The sequence below is a fragment of the Drosophila mauritiana genome, chromosome 3R (genome assembly GCF_004382145.1).
Source record: "Drosophila mauritiana strain mau12 chromosome 3R, ASM438214v1, whole genome shotgun sequence".
NCBI lineage: Eukaryota > Metazoa > Arthropoda > Insecta > Diptera > Drosophilidae > Drosophila > Drosophila mauritiana.
Window position 1 is genome coordinate 1731577 of NC_046670.1, and position 21305 is coordinate 1752881.

Here is a 21305-nt window from a genome sequence, read left to right on the forward strand (position 1 = left end):
TTAAGTCTCCAAAATGTGGCCGTGACAGTTTCGGCTGGTTTGTGGGCGTTGGAGTGCGCGTTGCATCATTGGTAACCAAATTACGATGTGTCTTTGTGTATGGAATCTTACTATTCTAGCATTTATAGTTCTTTATACGAACGGATTTAAGTATTAAAATTGCCTTTCGCACAAGCTCAGTGGCACTGAGCATCCACTTGATGCTTACCTTCTTCACTAACGACATACCCATAGTTATAATTCAATTTATTGTATTTATTAGCGCAGATTATTTCTGCAGTATAAGAACATTTCTTGCACTCCGATCTAGACTGCTTTTAAAAATAATGGCGTGCCAGCTTATAAGTGTAAGCTCGTAGAGTAAAAGGGTATACTAGATTCGTTTCCAACCATATAAAGTATATATATTCTTGATCAGGATCAATAGCCGAGTCGATCTGGCCATGCCAGTCTGTCCGGTCGTCATAGTCTTTCCGTCCATATGAACATTGAAATACAGACAATGCACCGCCCACAAAGCCCCAACACGTTTTTAATGTTCTTTTATTTTATGATTTTTTTTTGCCAATTTCTATGAATATGACAAAAAGAATGTTGATTTTTCTCGGTCCACAAACTCAGTAACGGGTATCTGATGGTCGAGGTTTCTGATCATACTTTACCCATGCCGAATAAAGACTTTGATAAAAGAATATCAATTATTTAAACTAAATCCTTAATCAAAGCTTAAAGCCAATTTTACCTTATTGATGTGTTGCTGAGTAATAGGACGACGATAAAAGCAGTCGTCATTAATAATCTTCTTAGCAAATTTAAAAGCCATGACTTGCTTAGTCTGCTTACTTTTTCTATGGGAAGAGGATTTAGAGAAAAGTTGCATTCCCCTAATTTGTATACCCTTTTAATTTACGAAAAATGTATAGACAAATGTATATGTACCTTAGTTACCTATACATTAATTACATTCATTAAAAAGATCTTGAGGTAAGCTGGTCCGAGCCACACGTAAACATAAAATGAAAGTGATATTTTTTCGTTGAACTGTCCCCGAAAAAACAGACGCTGCTTTTTCCTAGAACTGCGATTATTTCTTGAGTTTGGCAGACAGTCGGGCATCCTTGAGAACCCTAAGGATCCATCGACTAATAATTAAGCCATATAACCTGTTACAATTGAGGAACAGTAAGCCGTCATATTTCTTGGATGGGCTCAGGTGTCTCCGAAGCGCTCCCATTAATTAGACGAATTGTCTATTTGTAGGTGTCAACAGGTAAATTCGTCATTGTTAAAGCGGTTTTTTTGTAGGTGACGATTCAGCAGGGCGACGGAGACATGTCCTCTAAAGAACTGTGTTTTCGCAGAGGCATGCTTAGCTAGCGGCAAGATCTGAGAAAGCGGCAAGTCACGTTGCACATCTAAAGGATAATGTGGCAAAATCCAGACAATTGCTGTCCTTAGCGGCACTTCAAATGATGCGCTGACAGAGGTTGCTTGTTTGCTGTTTGACTATGCCATCGCAATTGACGTTTGATGGCTGGCTAGGCTGGGCGCAAATAAATAATAATCAAACAAATACGTATGTACTACAATGCCATCCCTCGTTATTCTTAGGCTTGAGAATTTCTTCACAACAACCCTGCATGAGGAGCTTTGCTATCGACATAAAATTAAAGTGCAGTAATATATATGTGCATACATATATGTATATTATATGTACATAAATTTTATGTACATCAGTTTTATGTACGGAAATGAAGCAAGCATCGGCAGCGTAATTAATCCAGTATACCTAGTATATATATATTTAAAAATACGGTTACTCGGCCAAAAAAGCAAGGGAAAACTAAAAATATCCAGCTAACAGCGAAAAGTTATTTAAAGTTAGTTAAAATGTACCAATTTGTTCGTATTTGTTTGTTAATAGGTGCTATGCCAGCTTATAATGTCCAAGGACATAGGCGTAAAACAAATATGTGAATAGCTTTTCGCCCTTCATAGCCAAAAATGTTTTCGCACGAACCACGACTTGAAAAGCTGTCCATAGATGGCGCTACCGGACCATTCACTCGCACCCACACCACCACCCACCCACACCGAAACCATTTCCCAGGCGTCGCACTTTCTTATTTCACATTTCCGGCCGAAGCGTTCGGCTGTGGTGGATTGCCACTGGTGGACGTCCGCTCCATCCGTGCGAAGTTGTGCGGTAGACGACGCTGCATCAGTTCGCGCTCAGACGTCATCGGTGGAAAACCAGGCCAGCTCGATCCACTCTAGCCTTGTCTCGTCTCGTTCTGTCCGGTCTCGTCTCGTTTCAGTCCGTGAGGTACTCGATTCGAACCGCACATACTCGCCCACGTTCGCCCGGCGGAGGAAAAGAGCCAAAATCATCGATTGTAAAATGATATGCTAGGCGAAACCCTACTTCGAAGCCCCCAGTGAACCGAGATTAAGTTAAAGGCCGATGGATTAGTGGAGCTGGCCAAGTGAACTCAACTCTCCGGCTGATTCCTCACATGTTTTCCAAGGCAACTGTTTCTTCTGTATCTGTTTTCCGTTAAAAATTTAACTACCGCCTGCAATTAACGAGCCCACAAATCCGCGGAGAGTGAACCTAGAGCAGCGCCAGCAGGCAACAGTGAAAATGGTAAAAAGTGATTATGAAATGGGCCACAAGGTGCAGGCCTAATCCGCTGAGCCATGTTTATGCACATCCTTTGCCTTAATGCAAATTGCAAGTCAATTGTCACCCCTCGTCCCTTGTTGAAGGAGCAGAATGGGGCACAAGCAGAAAGAAGCAGCGCCTTTGCTTTTTTATGCCCCATAGTCTTGCGCCGCTGAAGTAAAATACAAAAGTGTATGATGTAAGCTGAGCTACCACAGCTTTCCTTTCCTCCCCGTCCGACGCCACTGTCCCCTCGTCTATTTAATAGGCACAGTCATTTATTTTTATAAGATGACGCCGTCATCGTGGATTCCTTCCCCTCTTCCCATACCCCTCAGCAGACCCGTGGAGGCAACAACAGCATCAGCAGTAACAACAACGGTAACTAACGGCAAAAGTCAACCGAAAACCACTGCGCCCTCCCGCTCTTGCAACCTTACCCAACAGCAAGCGGGAGTAAGGGTGCTGGCTGTCAGCGCAGGAGGGCCACGGGGAGGGGCAGGCGTAACTGTAAATCGATATTTTGCGGCATGACCGAGTGGCCCGAAAGGGGGGCACTGAGCCCACGGAATGGTGTGGTGGCTTTGGTTTCGTTAGTCACTCAGTCATACTGACGCCGCCGAGGCCTTCGCATCACGCCCCACACTCCTCACGATGCTATCCCTGTATCCCAGGGCCATTCGTGTTTAATGGTGAACTCCCCACTTGCTCTCGTTGCTCCCTCGCGCTCTCGCTCTCTCCTAAGAGAGTGGGAGAGGAGAGTCCCGTCGCTCGGGCATTTGCTTTAAGTGTGCGCTGTTATCACACCAGCAGCAAAAACAATGACAATATCAACTAGAATTATTCAATCACATCTGCGTTTATAGATTAAAGTGGATTCAGAATTGTCAGAACTTTAGAAGTTGGGAGACAAGGTCCATGATGTCAGATGGTATATAGTATTTATAGCACAATAAGTGCTGTACTTTCTCTTAAGTCCAAATATAATAGAGGTGAAACAATGAAATTATTTCACTATTCATAATTCTGTGCTCCCTAATATGTTCTTACAAAAGTATGCAACTTTTCCAAACGTTTAGAGTCCAAGACAAAAGTCGTTTTGGTAATGTTGAAAAAGAGCTGCGTTAAACTGGCCTCAGAAAAAACATTTTTTGAACACTTTTTTAACATTGCAGATGTCTGACCACACGTTTTCTCTAGTCTGCTTTATTTTATTTTGATTTATTTTCGGGATTTTCAATCGCTATTCCGACAAAAGTTTGAAATATCATTCTGCCATCTTCTACTAACTGGGTTAAGTGTATCTGACAGTCAGGGAAAGATTTATCTTACAATGTGGCCACGCATACTGTAACGCCCTAAAACCGCCTTAAACTGCAACGCCCATATTTTTGAAAAACTTTTCGATACTTTTTCATAGTTTTATTAGTCTAATATTCCTAGCTGTCTTACGAGATAAGGTATCTGATATTCGAGGAAATCGACTAATCACCTTTATCTTTTTTTACGCGTGAGTCGTAAAGTAATAGGGTGTAAGGTAGAAGGAAGCGTTTCCGACCATATAAAGTATATACAGAGGTGGTCAAAAGTATTTACACAACGAGCTTTTTTTTCAATTAGATGACTAATTGAAAAAAAAGCTCGTTGTGTAAATACTTTTGACCACCTCTGTATTCTTGATCAGGATCAATAGTTCATCTGACCCTGTCCATCTGCCTGTCCGACCGTATGAACTTCGAGGTCTCAGGAACTATAAAATCCAGAAGAATACAGATTCTAGAGACATAGACACAGCGCTAGTTTGTTGACCCATATTGCCACGCCCACTCTAACGCCTAGAACTGCCACGCCGACACTTTTGAATACTGTTTTGATATTTTTTATATGTTTATTAGTTATTTTAATTTCTACCGATTTGCCAAAAATCTTTTGCCAAAACTGCCAAGCCTACACTTTTAAAAATAATTTAATATTTTTTTAACAATTTTTAATTTCATTCTCATTTCATTCACCACTATCTATCGATATCCCAGAACAATGATGAAATTTCGCGTTCGCATTCCTACTTTCTTAGTAACGGGTATCTGATAGTCGGGGAAGTCGACTAAAGGGCTTAAAGTTTAGTTAAACTTAAAGTTGCGTTTTGGAAAGAAGATATGTATGCACATATATGAATTTGTTTGCTTGGCTGGCCTTACTGCAGTTCAAACTATGTAGGTGTCACATTTCTACCAAAGAGCGGCAGACAAAGCTGGCTCGTGCAATAAGCCAAGCACCATAAACCAGCAAAAATAGTCTTAGTACTCTAATATTTCCTTTACAAGCTGTTTATTTACACTGACAAATAATAATGAAGACAATGAAAATGTGTTTTTTTATGTGTGAAATTGACAAACACCGATTCACATAGGAAATCGTTTTTGTAGAAGTTTTTGTTTATGATAGAACCTGAAGGGATGTCGCATATTAAATATGTGATAAAGAATGTTCTGATAATTAGCCTTAATCGGACAGTAAACTATTTAACTTTATACCACTGCAGGGGGTAACATGTAAAGACTATTGTGACCTTGGTAATATCGAGATGTCATGCTAAAATACTCCAAATTGATCGTTTTCATTAAAGAAACGTCTATACAATTATTAATTTAGCTTGTTCATCTTCTCACATTGATGGGAACCAACTTGGTCTGTTTACTCTGTAAAACCTAGGGTATGTCTAAATTATTAAATGAATTCTAGAATTAATTGATATATTGAAAGCAATGGAGTTTTTAAAATCACGTTTTTAAATAGAAACATGTCGTTTTAGTGGTCGGAATCGAAGATCAGATACGCAAATACATATGTTAGCCGCACTAACTTAAATATCTGTTTTGCAGATTGTACGCAGTCGATCCCGCCGTGCCCGCATGTGGAACATGGGGCTGCTGTTCTTAATCTACTACTGCGTCAGCATCTACTCCGCCAAAGGAGACACCAAGGACGGACAGGCCCTGCCTCTGGATGTGGGCGCTCTGGCCGAGGACGCTGGCGATGCCGAGGCCAACGGGGAGGATACTCCAGAGAGAAACACAGAGGGCAGTTCCGTTCTGGACACAACACCGGCGTTTGAGGTACCGTGTCTTAAAGATCCAGGATCACTTAGGACTAACACTTTCTCCGATAGCCTCAGGCGACCACACAATCGACTCCCATTCATGGCGCGGTTCCCACCTGGCGCCCAAAGCGGGACAACTGCACGCCCCCGGCTATCGAGCAGTTTCCACAGCCGCTGATGAACAAGTGGGCGCGACAGCACGGCGGCCTTATCCTCCACATACTGGTGGCAGTCTTCACTTTCTTCGGGTTGGCAATAGTTTGCGATGAGTACTTTGTGGCCAGTCTGGATCGGCTTTGCGAGGGTGAGTCCCCAGCCAAACAAAAAGTGGCGATAGTTACTGAACATCAACTTTTCGGTAGTGTATTTAGAAAGTCAATCATAGTTTATATCAAATCTTTTGCATTTTGAAGAAGCGTCGTCATTTGTTTTTTACATCGCCAAGAGCATACCACGGTAATAGTTATTGTTATTAGTTTTTGAGCAACCTTTCGATTTCTGTATCACTCGTTATGATCGGACAACTAACTCCAAGCTTTCATTTCTTGGTGTGTGTAATGTATTTGATATGTAGTATGTTAAAATATTTTACCCTTTATAACCGGACCAGCACTGATAGTCACATTTTTGCTGGCGAGGTGTGAATACTGAAATGTTCAACTATTTGTTGCAGCAAAAGGATAGGGTAACCCATAATCGATCGATTATAACATCCGTTACTCGTTTGTTTATTCCATTTCAGAGCTAAAGCTATCGCCAGATGTAGCGGGAGCCACGTTTATGGCTGCCGGAAGCTCGGCTCCTGAGCTGGCCACTGTGGTGATAGGAGTGTTCTTTGCTAAGGACGACATCGGCATCAGCGGGGTCATCGGATCGGCCGTATTTAACATTATGTTCGTGATCTCTGTCTGCGCCCTGTGCTCGGGTACCGTCTGCCAACTGAACTGGTGGCCCCTGGTGCGGGACTGCTTCTTCTACTGTGTTTCTATTCTCGTGATGTTAATAATCATCTTCAACGACGTTATATCATGCGTAAGTTGCTTCACAATCTCAGCCATCGTTACGTCATCTAATCTTTTTTTTCTTTTTAGTTTGAGTCCGTCGTGATGCTCCTCTGCTACGTAGGATACTGCGTGGCCCTCCACTTCAATACGGAGCTGGAACGCTGGGCACTGGGTCTGAATTTGCCCTTCAAGCTACCTAGTAAGGAAGAGCAGTCAGCACTGGTAACCTACAAAAACGTTCCAGAAGGCTCCTACACCCAGGAAAGTGTCCAGACACAGGGACAGAAGGCCACCGATGATAGCGAGACCAGAAGTGCGAAGCCGCAAAGCGACTACCAGAACTACGGCGATCCGAATCCAACATGGGACCCGAACGCCGCATGGGGAGATGAGAGCCAGCCGAATCCAGTGGCCAATCCTCCGCCCGTTGACGACTGGGGAATGGGCCACAGTGGTCAGGAAAACATGGGCTACCACGCCGACCAACCCGAGTCTGTGGTAACAGGCGATGTTCCAGCTGCGGCTGCCAAGAGTGGTGGCCAGGTTGTCTCTACTCAGGCCACCTCGGCTGGAGGCAACGACTACTACAAGTCCACGGACAAGCAGCGAGAGCCGCGCCGCGATCCTCTACTGCGTCCCATGGAAGGAGGGCTGCCAGCTCTGGTTTCCTGGTACGTCGTCTACCCGATCCACTTTCTCTGCAAGAAGACGATGCCGGACTGCCGGCAGGAGCAGTATCGCAACTGGTACCCCTTCACCTTCCTAATGTCGATGGTGTGGATATCGTTCTACTCCTACTTTATGGTGTGGATGATCACCGTGATTGGGTCCACGCTTGCCATCCCGGACACCGTAATGGGTTTGACGTTTGTGGCCGCTGGCGTGTCTGTCCCGGATGCCCTAAGCTCAATAGCCGTTATCAAAGAGGGCTTTGGCGACATGGCCGTGTCGAACGCTATAGGCTCGAATGTCTTTGATATACTAGTGTGCTTAGGTCTTCCCTGGTTCATTCAGACGGCCATCATTAAGCCCGGCTCGCACGTCAACGTAATATCCAAGGGTATGTATCGCTTGCGTGTCCATCTACCCTGTAGTCATCGTCGTGTGTCCGTGTCATGAGAGTCCTAGCCCAAGTAGCAGCGCACCCGTAATACCGTTCAAGTCTAATCCTCAGGTGCTCTTTGCCTCTCCTTTCTGTTTTCCAACCAATTTCGATTTTCAGGACTGGCCTACTCCACACTGTCGCTCTTCTCCACCGTCGTCTTCTTAATTCTGTCGACGCACTTGAACGGATGGAAGCTGGACAAGCGACTCGGCATCATTCTCATGGTCTGGTATCTGTTCTTCATCACACTGGCGTCGCTTTACGAGTTGAATGTCTTCGGCTACATGAACCCACCCGAGTGCCCCAGTTAGTATGCACCACAAGGGGGCGATCTTGAGTTCCTCTAATCGGAAAGTATCATTTCAGGCACCTACTAAGATCCTGACGATCCTGACAGCAGTGGATCTACATTCTCATTGCCAGCACCAAGTTTCGAATACCATATTTACATTTACGTACATGTAGAGTTGTTCTAGGCCGCAGATAAAACCAACCGAAAACACTGGAAAACGCAAAGAAATCGAAAAATTAGGAGTAATATTTACCTAACGTTAATTAGAGGACAAATTTAATACTCAAAACGCGTTTTACATGGATTTTTACATTGCACCAAAAGAATGATAAACCAAAAGACAAATATTATAAATGTAAATGTATACTATATTTATTAACACGTATTTTAAGGACATATAGGAAAATGAAAACCCATAATGGTGTAATTTCTTTATCATTGATAAATTTTTTCAATTTTCGATACAATTCTTTTAAAGAACAACGTCTTCTCTTCTCTTCCACCGATTATCATTGCAAAACATGTATAAGATGATTGGATGGAAGAAGGCCAAAATCCAAAATCCGGTTCTCATTTTCACCGACATAAAAAGAGTTTTAAAGTTTCAGAACTTTTAAAAAAGTTTCTCAGTTTTGAAGGAATTACACATGAATATGTAAGAAAAGAAAAGTAATTGTAAAGAAAAAAGAATACAACTGTAGATAGGAAGACAAATGTATGTAATTAAAAACAAAGAACAACCAAAAGTAGCTATTGCAGATAAGGGTTTTAATTAACAACACAATATGGCCCGCACCACAATCAAATAGTTATGTGACTTTAATATACCTTAGTCGTGTTACGTTTATGTATATACTTTTGAATCACATCGCTTTCCTATACGTTGATTACTTGTAGACCCTAATTTTCGAGATCTGGAAATTACTCTCCAGCTAGTTTTAAACCAATACATTTGGAAACAGACCAGATATGCAGAGCTTAGAGCTGAGGAAAAAGAACAACGAATTTTATTTACACTTCGATTACGATATATGTTCTTCAAAGAACTGCGAGCAAATGTTAATTTTTATTTAATTTGCAATCGATAATTTAACGAAACCACATACAACGTCATAGCTTCTCGATATATAAATTAGCAGTAAAGTGCAAAGACATTAATTACGATGGCAATTATTCGTGTCAATTTATTATTGTAAATAATAACCACATATAAATACTTATTAAACAATGGAACACAAATTAAACAAGATCAGGTCAATTGTTCATTCCACACATTCCATGTTCAAAACCAGCCCCTTTAACGGTTCAGTGTATGTGTTCTTCTAAGGATTCGAAATTTTAATTGTAGAGAGGTTTCACATACCAATTCTGGGTAATTAACTGCATTGAAAGCACCATCAGTAGCACATTTTACCAGTTCTTATTGGCTGGTCACGGGAACCAAACTGAATGTTGGTAATAAGACGTATTCTGAGATTACAATAAATAGCTGAGTTAATCCATGTGAAATTATTATTCCGTCAATTCATGGTCCTTGAAGTCTAGTGTAAGGCTAAGCAAGTTTGTTGTTTCAAAAGTTCAATGTAAGGGATCATAGGCATTAAACAGTACGACTTTTTAAGTCACACACCAAGAGTATTTGTTAAGTATGTGTTATTTGTCTATTATAAGACAAGCCAATGCACGCGTTATATGATGTTAGCCGTTTGGCAGTATGTACTTACTTCTTGGCCAACCCAGCTCCTGAATTGGGTCCGAGTCCTGCTGCTTCTCCTCACATTCATCCTCACAAGATATAACGACGTTTGATGCGGAAACAGAATCACACGTTTAGCTAAAAGCAATGTCCGAGACATACAGTATGTATCCAGTATATGCACCCAGTTATCCACATACAACAACCGATACTAGTCATGCTCATGCAGTGGGCGCTGGTATGTGGACGAGCTCAATTCATAGTTAAGTACTACATATATAGATACATATTAATTCTACATATTTATACACAGCGAGGACATACATACAGTTACATAGACAAATACAATTGGAGGTTAAAGGATAATAATGCTTAAAGGCTTTAGTTCGTGCAAACAATCTTCCAGAACCGAGTCAATCCAAAGCTAGGCACAGTGAGCTGTGTTCAAAACAATAATATTCTAACCTTCTTCCTTTAACTTTTAAGTTACCAATTGTTCCTTAGATCCAGCAGCCTAGATAGGGTATCAGAGTCGCCTTGCAAGTTTTAAAATGCAGTTGGAATTCAGCCCAGAAATATCTTGTCCCTATTCCACTTTTATGTTTATAATAGTTACATAACAAGTACTCAATTATTACAAAAAAACAAAGGATATTCCACAAGTGTATATTTCAGTAATGAAAGGGACATTTTTACTCATAATAATCGAAAGAACTATTATTTTCTTTGCCACAATTAGAATTCAAGTTTTCCTTGCTTAATATGTAATAGAGTAAAAAAAATAAATTTAAATATTTATTAAAATTCGTTGTTTTAGGTTATTCAGGAATTAATGAAAATGACCATGTTCTATGTTTAATAGTTGAAAACTTTAAATTGTGCTATTGAAAAGTGTAACAGCAAGTCGGATTAGCTTCATAAAAATATATTATCCTTTAATATAGGAAAGAGACTACGCAGTCATTTTGACCACATGCTCACACACAAAATCAACGTTACACAAGAAATCGAACAATCCGCCAATTAAAGAATGTCCACATAGATATCTCAGTTCTTTATTACCTTAAATCGCTTGCTATTCTTGGCCCAACCCAAGTAAATGGTTCTTCCTACTCTAAACACATGTCGACCCAAAATCTTGAAGCTGCCATTGTCGTTTGTTTTGAATACAGAAAAACAGTTAAAAAATTCGATTGAAATTATTTCAAGTGTGAGAATTATATCAAATATAATAGTTCGTGTTATCTTTAACTGAATCTTATGCGAAAGTGCACCTGTGGAGGAAGTATATAAAATTATGCAATCTACTTTATTTATTGCGGAGGATCCAGGCTATCTAAGGAATCCGGGCAAAAGTAGACACTCAACTAAATAATACTTTCCCCTAAAAACTTATACAATGTACAATAATTGTTACATAAACTTATACATACTTACAACTATAACATGCTATACCAAAAATTACAATAAATGTTTACGTCTGACATTTGTGTTACTTAGTCGTAATTGTTTGCAAAAACTATATTGACAACTGTTTATAAATAACCTTCGAGGAGACAATTTATACCTATTGGTGGGGCTTAACTTGAAACACGAAACTATTGCTAATATACAAAACTGTTGTTATGTTTAGTCTAAATATGAATTCCGAAAATAAATGCATAACTAGAAACAAAATGTGAATTGAATCTCTTTTTGGTCCTTTATTCGTGGAGTAACATCAACATCAAATGTTTCAATGAAAAGAAAGAATATTTATTCTCGATCTAGCCAAGACGAATAGATCGTTAACTTTTGGCCACGCCTATTAACCGCTCAACACTGATACGCCCACACGTCTTAAAAATCAATTTTATTTTTAATATTATTATTAAAACGGCATTTTCAAAAGGACAGCTTTGTTTTTCTTACTTCCAGTGCTAATTTTTTATTACTCTACCAATAACATATCTTCAAATATTTTGGGGCTAAAAGATGATTTCCCTGTAATTTTTTCAGATTCTCCGTTTATTGGAGTCCTGAAATCGTTTTAAGAAACCAAGCTCCATAATCTTTTTAAGGATAAACATCGAAGAGGACTTTCAAGCTATTAATTATGAAATAAATTTGACTAACATTCTTAATATGACTATCGATTTTTTGTATTTAGTTTTTTACATTTTTTAATCTATTCGACTACAACTATTTAATACAAAATACTACATAACAAGAATACTGTTTTAAATTATTAAGCAACAAAAATCATTAAAATGCTCCTTTTAACCTTTTAGTTTTAAGAAACTAAAAAGTTTAATTGATTTTCTCAACTATCAAGTATCCGTTACTCAGCTACAGGGCGTGTTAGATAAGAATTTAACGTAAGTTCCCGACTATCAAATATCCGTTACTTAGCTGGTGTGAATGCAAACGCGAAATTTCATGCTTCTTCTGTTATATCGATATATATTGGGGAATAAAATAAGAAAAAATATCTAACAATTCAAATATAAAAAACAATTCAAAAATGTGGGTATGGCAGTTTTTGGCTTTTTTAGGAGGTTAGATTGGACGTGGCAAAAAGTTTTTTTTACAAATCGATAGAATTTACAAGACTAATTAAAAAATGAATCACCATGAGTAGGCTGTGTTTCCTTAAGGGTGTCAAAAAAAAAAAAATTAAACATTTTTGAATCCAAATTCCCAGTTACATATGAGCTAAAAAGGCGAAAGCAAAAAGGCACCGACAAAAGTTATTTACTATTTCAAAGGGTAGTTTCCAAGTCTATACCCGAATCTTCATATGCTGAACCACCACTAAAGCCCAGCTGTTGAATACCGCGCACGCACCAAAGCTCTCTCCCACTCTCTCGCCCTTCCAGCCCTCGCATTCCAGCTTTCCCCGCCCCAACAATCGGAACGCCCCAACAACCGGCTGAAGAGGGGGAAAGCTTTCTAGAGCTCCAACCTGTGTCGGTGTCTTCCGCTCAGTCGTCGGTTGACTTCCAAATTGGTAGCAACGTGTGGGTGAAAGTTCTCCCGCTGGAATATCCCTTCAAAACCAAACGGTGCGTCGGTGTCTGCTGCTACCTGTTCTTTTGTGTGTGCGCTGTGTGCGCAGTCTTCGATAAGACCCACAGATTTGTTAGCCCCTTATCATAATCATTGACGAATTATATAACTTTCGGAACTCTTGAATACATAATGGAACGGGCACGGCTATCGACCACTGCCAATTCATTTTAAAAATCCTCTCTATATACCTAGTATCGGGCGTGTGTGTATATACATTTAAACAGAGTGTTTTCTTGTGCCTACATATATGCGCAAGAAGCGTTGTCGGGAGAAACTTGTTTACCAGCGATAAGGGGACTCAGTTAGGTTACGAGCATCGGGCTGATAAGAGGTGCTTTCATGGGCGGGACGGAAAACATAGTTTGCGAAACTCAGAATTCCGCTTTGAGAACGATTCCTTTTCGCAGATACATATTTTACTGGTTACGTACGCTCCTTGCAGGCAATCATGAGCCCTCTCCCACGAGTCAACATCGACGAGCCGAAATATGATCAGAACTCCTACTTGGGCAGAGCCAAGCACTTCTTCCTGCTGACCAACCCGCTGAATGTGCTGGCCTCCGCCTCGAAGTTGGAGGAGGCCCGCCAGATCGTGATAAAGTACCGGGCTGGTAAGAAAGTAGAGTAAGTCACCAAATTAGTTCACTAATCTTATTCGGACTTCAAGGCAAGGATGTTCCCGAGTGCAAGACCATCGACGACGTGTGGCGCGCCAAGTACCTGTACGATTCGGCGTTCCATCCGGAGACCGGGGAGAAGCAGATAGTCATCGGGCGCATGGCGGCGCAGATGCCCATGAACACAATCATCACCGGCGGTGCGTATTAGCGACGTTTTCGGTGCTCAATTGGCGTCAAATAAACTATATGCTTCCGCGCTGCTGATTAAATCGACTACAATAATAGCTAAATCACATTCCAGGCATGATGGCCTTCTACAAAAGCACTCCCGCCGTCGTCTTCTGGCAGTGGTTCAATCAAACATTCAATGCCATTGTCAACTACACGAACCGATCGGGAACCTCGCCCATCAGCCAGCAGTAGGTACCTGCTTCCAGCAGCAGTCCCCGACACTAACTTCACCGATCTCGTCCCCTGTGCAGGCAACTAGTTACCTCGTACTGCTTGGCCACTAGCGGAGCCCTGGCCACGGCCCTTTCCCTGAACCACGCAGTGAAGAACATGAATCCGCTCTTGGGTCGCCTTGTCCCCCTAGTGGCAGTTGGAGCTGCCAACTGCATCAACATCCCCTGCATGCGAATGCAGTAAGTTGAATTTGTATTAAAGTAGTTATTTCCTCTATACATTTCATTAGTATAATTATGAAATAGGCCTGATTCGATTAGAGCAGCTCTACTACAATTTTATAGAGATAATTTTACCAGCACCTTATTAATTTATTCATATTTTATTAAAGCTGTTTATATACGCTACTTCAGCCGTTCTTAAAGCAGATAACTAAATATGTATATAATAATCCTGTTTTACAGAGAGCTGCGCAACGGAGTGACGCTTTTCGATGAACACAGCAACGAAATGGGCATCTCAAAGAAGGCGGCCGTTGTTGGGATCTCAACCGTAATCCTAAGTCGAATCGCCATGGCTATACCGGGAATGAGTACGTCTCCTAGGCATCCTTGCGCACAAAAGTGTAAAAACTTACGATACTTACGCTATTCTCCGTTTCAGCTCTGACACCGGTGCTGATGAATGTCCTCGAGAAGAGGGGATTCCTGGCTAAATACCCGCGATCCAACGCTCCCATCCAAACGCTCTTCTGCGGCTTCGTGCTGATTTTCGCCACGCCCCTAGGCTGCGCCTTCTTTAAGCAGAGAGCGGACATCAAAGTGGATAGCTTGGAGTCAGAGGTCCGGGACAGCATTAGGAAGAAACGTCCGGAATTGGAAACTGTCTGGTTCAACAAAGGCCTGTGAGGCCCCATGCCATTTACGAGCTTAACGGAGACAATACTGCTCGATTGAGCCTCTATTTATTTCCCTTTTTGCATTTATTGGCATTTTGCCTGTTGACTTCCGTTCGAAATACTCCTGATATTAGCCTGACTGCATATGCTTACCGTTCACAGCGAGCGACACGTCAGTGAACCCAATTTACAGTGTATATTATAGTGATTGTGTAAAAGTGAAAATGAATGAAACCAAAATAAATCTGTTAACTGTTAACTGAACTCAGTTCCAAATTGCCCGCGCACACCATCTATGCGAATGGCGATTACAGCGGGATATCGACTATGCCTATCGATGCCTCTATCGCACCATCGATGGCAGCGTAGCTCACAGTCGTGGCTTGCGCATACCTAATTGCTGGTCGACTCAGCTTTGGGCTGTTTTGTTTTTATTTAATTAATCTATAATTTAAAAAGCTGTAAATTGCCTGATTCTGATACTTCTTTTGTCCGAATCCGCACAACTAGTGAATTTTTTGTCAGCAGGAGCATCTCGCAGTGGTTGCGTTTCGAGTCGTTCATGTGCTGCGTCCTGAAGTCGTAATTAAGGTGTGGTTAAGTGTTTGCCTATGCGATCAATTAGTTTTGCTGAAACGGCTCACTTGGATTGAGCCCCCTTCCTTAGTGAATTAAAACTGCCCTTAATCGATAGGAAACACCACTAAAGTGTGTTTGAATAATCCAAAAAGTCAGTTGATCGAAGATCAATCGCGGCTTACGACCACGCCTAAGCACATACACACACACAAACGTATGTACATTTGTATATACGCGTGCTGACACATCGTATCACACATTTGAATGACCTGCGATCGACAGATCTGTTTATATTAAATTTGTTTATGCCATTAGAGGGGCAAAATAAACAAGAACATTCTTTCGTTCTGCTTTCAGAAACTATCGAATTCCACAGCAAAATGTGCCTTTAGTCTGCTGCGCGACATCTGAACCAGTGCCCACTCTATTGAAACTAAGGACCAACTATGCTAGCAAAAATCGGCCTTCTGGCGGGTATTTTTGTGCTCAACTTAGTTGGCCAGACCACGCCCCAGTTGCCCGAAAATCTGCCGGATCCGGATCCGCAGTCCGGGCAGCAGCCTCAAAGCTATCAGCCTAGCTACAACAAGGATTACTCTCCGCGATATAATCCCCTGTATACTGGACAGCAAAGCGCTGACCCCAACCAGTTCGACAATACGCTGCTCGACGGACAGAGCCCCAATACCTACAACGGGTACTATGATGGCAGGGCAGGAGGTGGGGGCCTTGGCGGCAATGTGGTCGGGCCTGGAAACAACCTCGGCGGACTCGGCCCACAGTACGACCCATTTAATCGGAACAGCATAGGTTCAGCAGGTGTCAGCTACCGGGACGCCTATACCGATGAAGATAACTTTTGCCCGGAGCACTGGGTCTCGTTCAGACAGACGTGCTATCGCTTCATCCGCTCGCCCAAGCGCAACTGGGCAGAGGCTAAAAAGATCTGCAAGGCGTACAATGCCGACCTGATAAACGTGGATAATGTAGAGAAGCACTCGTTTATACTCAAGAATCTCATCCTGCAGAATCAACGACAGAACCGATTCTTCATCTCCGCCCGGCAAACGGGCCCGTTGAATTGGGTCAACGATGACAACACCCAGTTAGTCCAGATTGAAGACTCCTTTTCCATGGACGAGCAAGTGCCCTTGGAAAACGAAGATCTGCACGACAATAGATTCCTTGTGCAAAACGACCTCAACAACCAAAATATCAATAATCCAAATCAGTTTTACAACTCGCTTCCGGGGACTGTTAATCAGCGCAATCAAAATAACCTTCGCGGCTTTATAGGCAAGTTTCACTATTTGAAAATGTCGATTTGCTAAACATCGTTTCTTTACAGGTCCCAACCAGCCGTATGGAGACAACCGATATGTGCGTGATCGCGTTGTGTACGCCTTCTCAAAGAAAAGGGATCGGTGGATGTTTATGCCAGCATATGAAATTGAACTAAATCTCTTTATATGCGAGTCAAAAGTACTATACAGCTCAGACAATGTCAACATAAAGTTAGACGACAAGCGCCCCTACCACTATGGACTCGATATAAACGACATGGAACGGATTCCACGGGGTCCTTATTTCGTAAAGCAGCCAAACGACACTACTTTCGATGTGAACAAGAATCGCCTGATTAATGATGTAACTCTTAGCTGTTTGGCCAACGGGTATCCAACCCCTTCATACACATGGTACCGAGAGGTATACGTAGACGACAGACTCGAGTACCAAAAGATTGATCCCCTGGCGCAGGATCGGTACACCATATCAGGAGGCAACCTGATTATCTACGAGCCAAAGCAAGCGCTGGACCAGGGCGCGTATCATTGTGTGGCAGAAAACAAATTTGGGCGCATTCGATCCGAAAGCGCGCATTTAAACTTCGGTTTCATTATGGAGTTCAATCTAAAACGGTCTGCGGAGACAAGCGAGATGAATTGGGGCAAATCCATATTCTGCGACCCCCCGCAGCACTATCCCGACGTACGCTATTACTGGGCTCGAGACTATTTTCCCAACTTCGTGGAGGAGGATCAACGCGTATTCGTCTCCCGCGATGGTGCCCTATACTTCTCCTTCATAGAAACTGTGGACAGAGCCAACTACTCGTGCACCGTGCAGACCCTTGTGTCGGACACCGGTCGCAACGGTCCCTTCTTTCCGTTGCGCGTTACCCCCAACAGCAACTATCAAGCGCTGATATTTGCCAACACCTTCCCCAAAGTATTTCCTGAGGCGCCAGTGGCAGGTGACGAGATTCGACTGGAGTGCATGGCTTTCGGTTACCCCATTCCGTCGTACAATTGGACCCGCCAAGGCCTACCTCTCCAACGCAACGCCTACACGATCAACTATGGGCGTGTCTTAATAATCCAAAATGCGACAACGAACGACAACGGCGAGTACTCCTGCACGATTACCAATCCCCGGAAGACACTTATGAAGAGCATATACATCAATATTCAAATGCGCCCACAATTTACCATACCTCTTAAAGACATGATAAAAGACTACAACAGTGACGTGACCTTCATTTGCGAGGCATTTGCTATTCCGGACGCGAATTACACGTGGTACAAAAATGCCGAACGACTCGACCCAGCGAATATTAATCGCGACCGATACATTATCCAGGACAATGTGTTAACCATTAAATTCCTAGAAAAGGATAAGGACGACGCAATGTACCAATGTGGTGCCCAAAACCAACTGAAGACCTCCTTCTCTTCGGCGCAGCTCCGAGTGCTGTCTATGAAGCCGTCCTTTAAAAAGCATCCCCTCGAATCTGAAGTCTATGCTGTTTACAACGGCAATACGACAATTGTGTGCGACCCGGAAGCCGCTCCACGCCCTAAGTTTCAATGGAAGAAGGATGGACAAGTGATTGGCTCGGGAGGCCACCGGCGCATTCTGCCCAGTGGTACCCTGACAATAGCACCCACGTCGCGGGACGATGAGGGTATTTACACATGTATTGCATCAAACCAAGCGGGCACCGACGAATCGCACGCGCGTGTTATTGTATTGCGTAAGTAGAAAATGTCATTCATATTCAAAAAAAAATTATATTTTGTCAAAAAAAGCTACTTGTGATTCCTAAATAGGATGCTAGAGGGTTTTATTTAAAAAAGTAAATTTATATATGTTTTATGAATAATATATATTTATTTAATTTGATAAAATTCTGTGTTAAGAGAACTGTTTTGAAAATGTTGTTCTTTGAATTGTTATATAGTAAAATGATTAATAAATTACCAACTAATTTTGTAGTCAAATATTTGAAATTTTTTCCAGCCTTATCTAAACCTATTATTCAATTATTTGCAGAGGAAATTCGTTTCATTGAAACCCCTCCACAACGAATCGTTTCCAAGGAACACGACTTAATCTTCTTGCATTGCGAGGCCGCCTTTGATGAACTGCTGGACATTGCTTATGTGTGGAAACACAACGGTGAAGTCTTAAAAAACAATCATGACGGCACCGGACGTATCGTAAGCTAATTTTATTATGCACTAAACCTGGCCTTATATCAACATTTTTTTATTGCAGATTGTAGACTGGAACAGATTGACAGTGCATAACACCAGCATGCGCGATGCCGGGGACTACGAATGCGTTGTCAAGTCGGCAGTAAACGAAATTAGCAGCAAGACCAGTGTTTCTATTGAGGGAGCTCCTGGCGCTCCTGGTGGCGTTCAAGTCATACAGATAAGTAAGACGAAGGCCATCATTGAGTGGGTGGATGGATCGAACAACGGTCGTGCGATCCGCTACTACAACATCCTAGGCCGTACAAACTGGAATCGCACCTGGGTTAATGTGTCGACCCATGTGCAGGCGCGAGAGGTAGATCGATACACCTCTCGCCAGCAAGCCGAGGTTGTCAATCTGACGCCCTGGTCGGCTTACGAATTTAGTGTTACTGCCGTAAACGATCTGGGAATCGGAACGCCCTCGGCCCCATCGCCAATTTACAGCACCTATGAGGACAAGCCGTACATAGCCCCGCGAAACGTGGGTGGTGGAGGTGGAAAGATTGGCGACCTAACTATTACCTGGGATCCGCTGCTGCCGCAAGAGCAGCATAGCCACGGTATACACTATAAGGTGTTTTGGAAGCTCAAGGGAGCCATTGAATGGGCATCTGACGAAATAAAAAAACAGGATCACATGGGCGTGGCTGTGGTTAATATTCCTCTTAATAACTACTATACGGAGTACGAAGTCAAGGTGCAAGCCATTAACAACGTTGGCAAGGGACCGGAGAGTGAAATAGCTGTCATACACTCCGCTGAGGACATGCCACAGGTGGCTCCTCAAAAGCCCATTGCGCTCGCCTACAACTCCACTTGCTTTAATGTCACTTGGCAACCTATAGACATGTCGCGTGAAAACATTCGTGGCAAACTGATTGGCCACAGGGTATGGTTACTGCACTTAACTCCGTTGCATTTTTAAAACCCTTTTCTTTCATCAGTTGAAGTACTGGAAAACGACGCACCAGGAAGAAGACTCGGTGTACTACCTGTCACGTACTACAAGGAATTGGGCGCTTATCGTAGGTCTACAACCAGATACTTACTACTTTGTTAAAGTCATGGCTTACAATGCTGCAGGGGAAGGACCTGAAAGCGAACGCTTTGAAGGTGTGTAATGAAACCATTTAAACCATTTAAAGAAAATGTTTAAACACCATGCTTTTTAGAACGAACATATAGAAAGGCCCCGCAAAAGCCCCCATCTTCGGTTCATGTGTATGGAATAAACCCGTCTACCGTGCGGGTGGTCTGGAGATATGTTTCACCTTCGCAAGATGAGGAACCAGTAGAAGGTTATAAGGTACGCTTCCCGGCACCGTTGCCAAGAAAATCGATTACAGTCTGAAACTTTCTAGGTTCGCATTTGGGAATCGGACCAGAACATGATCACGGCCAACAATACCATAGTGCCAATCGGACAGAAACTGGAGTCGTACATCAACAATCTGACGCCAGGGAAGAGCTACAACATGCGAGTCCTCGCATACAGCAATGGAGGAGACGGTCGCATGTCCAGTCCAACTCTACACTTCCAGATGGGCAAGACCACGCGCAACGGTGCAGATACCCGACATGGCCACAACATCAATACGGCCCTTATCTTAAGCACATTGCTACTCATTAGCACCATTCTCTACACAAGCCACTGAATGCAGCACAAATTAAGATCCATAATTTTAGGCAGTAAGAACATACATATACTGAGAAGTGACCTTATATTTCAGTAAGTGAAGCTATAAAAAGAACTACATTCCATCCGTGCTCTCTTGTAAGCCCCTTAATTGATATATGTAAATGCAATTCCGTCCATTTTATAGACTTTTTCAAAAAATAAATTCTAAAATTTTATCAAAAAATAAATATTAATAAATTTATATGGTTCAGTATGTTGCTGAACCCAAAATAGAAATAGCCCTAATTTCTTTACTTGGAATAATTGTTTATACACGATACTCGTGGAGTAAAAGGGTATACTAGATCCGTTGAAAAGTATGTAGCAGTCAGAAGAAGGCGTTTGCTTCCGTATAGTGTGTATCAAGCGTACGATCAGGATCGATCTGGCCATGTCCTTCCGTATGGACGTCGAGATCTCAGGAAGTACAACAAACTACTAGGAGTGTTTATTTTTCGTTTTCCGATTATTTATTTTGCTGCTATTTCTTCGCGACCGTTCTAAAACAGAGAGAATATATTGCGTAGAAAAAGACGGACATGGCTATATCGACTTGGCTGTTTTTACTGATTAAGAATATTTAATACTTATATATATGTACATATATGGTCAGAAATGTCTCTATTCGAATTTCCTTTCTACCAGGTGCCCGCTGTTCTTCTACAATTAC

General features: G+C 42.2%; 3 protein-coding genes across 4 annotated transcripts; all 3 read left to right on the plus strand.

The window, feature by feature from the left end:
- Positions 1-2207: 2207 nt before the first annotated feature.
- On the plus strand, positions 2208-11539 carry LOC117144079 (probable sodium/potassium/calcium exchanger CG1090). 2 transcript variants are annotated; one of them, XM_033309093.1, is made up of 7 exons: positions 2208-2647; positions 5548-5781; positions 5835-6069; positions 6508-6797; positions 6857-7829; positions 7992-8180; positions 8241-11539. In XM_033309093.1, the coding sequence occupies exons 1-7, from the start codon at positions 2645-2647 to the stop codon at positions 8249-8251; spliced, it is 1935 nt and encodes a 644-aa protein (XP_033164984.1). In that variant the 5' UTR covers positions 2208-2644; the 3' UTR covers positions 8252-11539. The 2 variants fall into 2 exon arrangements, with proteins under 2 accessions (XP_033164984.1, XP_033164983.1); XM_033309092.1 differs by lacking the exons at positions 2208-2647; positions 8241-11539 and having other exon boundaries at positions 7992-8185.
- Positions 11540-12799: 1260 nt separating this feature from the next.
- Positions 12800-15095, plus strand: LOC117142599 (sideroflexin-1-3). The gene is made up of 7 exons (XM_033306678.1): positions 12800-12906; positions 13356-13524; positions 13581-13730; positions 13835-13952; positions 14016-14177; positions 14403-14530; positions 14602-15095. The coding sequence occupies exons 2-7, from the start codon at positions 13362-13364 to the stop codon at positions 14844-14846; spliced, it is 966 nt and encodes a 321-aa protein (XP_033162569.1). The 5' UTR covers positions 12800-12906; positions 13356-13361; the 3' UTR covers positions 14847-15095.
- A 114-nt stretch (positions 15096-15209) lies between these two features.
- On the plus strand, positions 15210-20690 carry LOC117142598 (contactin). Its single transcript, XM_033306677.1, has 8 exons — positions 15210-15427; positions 15773-16711; positions 16764-18449; positions 18749-18915; positions 18974-19846; positions 19902-20070; positions 20130-20263; positions 20319-20690. Exons 2-8 carry the CDS (start codon positions 15862-15864, stop codon positions 20610-20612), a joined length of 4173 nt encoding a protein of 1390 aa, XP_033162568.1. The 5' UTR covers positions 15210-15427; positions 15773-15861; the 3' UTR covers positions 20613-20690.
- Positions 20691-21305: the final 615 nt, after the last annotated feature.

What these genes read in the sequence shown, in the direction of transcription:
- LOC117144079 (XM_033309093.1), top strand. An exon ending in TCTGGATCGGCTTTGCGAGG is followed by an intron (nt 6,070 to 6,507) that starts GTGAGTCCCCAG and finishes ATTCCATTTCAG; the next exon opens with AGCTAAAGCTATCGCCAGAT. An exon ending in TCAACGACGTTATATCATGC is followed by an intron (nt 6,798 to 6,856) that starts GTAAGTTGCTTC and finishes TTTTCTTTTTAG; the next exon opens with TTTGAGTCCGTCGTGATGCT.
- LOC117142598 (XM_033306677.1), top strand. Translation starts at nt 15,862, where the DNA reads ATGCTAGCAAAAATCGGCCTTCTGGCGGGTATTTTTGTGCTCAACTTA. An exon ending in CGCGCGTGTTATTGTATTGC is followed by an intron (nt 18,450 to 18,748) that starts GTAAGTAGAAAA and finishes AATTATTTGCAG; the next exon opens with AGGAAATTCGTTTCATTGAA. An exon ending in TGAAAGCGAACGCTTTGAAG is followed by an intron (nt 20,071 to 20,129) that starts GTGTGTAATGAA and finishes CATGCTTTTTAG; the next exon opens with AACGAACATATAGAAAGGCC.
- LOC117142599 (XM_033306678.1), top strand. Translation starts at nt 13,362, where the DNA reads ATGAGCCCTCTCCCACGAGTCAACATCGACGAGCCGAAATATGATCAG. An exon ending in CGTGATAAAGTACCGGGCTG is followed by an intron (nt 13,525 to 13,580) that starts GTAAGAAAGTAG and finishes TCGGACTTCAAG; the next exon opens with GCAAGGATGTTCCCGAGTGC. An exon ending in ATCCCCTGCATGCGAATGCA is followed by an intron (nt 14,178 to 14,402) that starts GTAAGTTGAATT and finishes CCTGTTTTACAG; the next exon opens with AGAGCTGCGCAACGGAGTGA.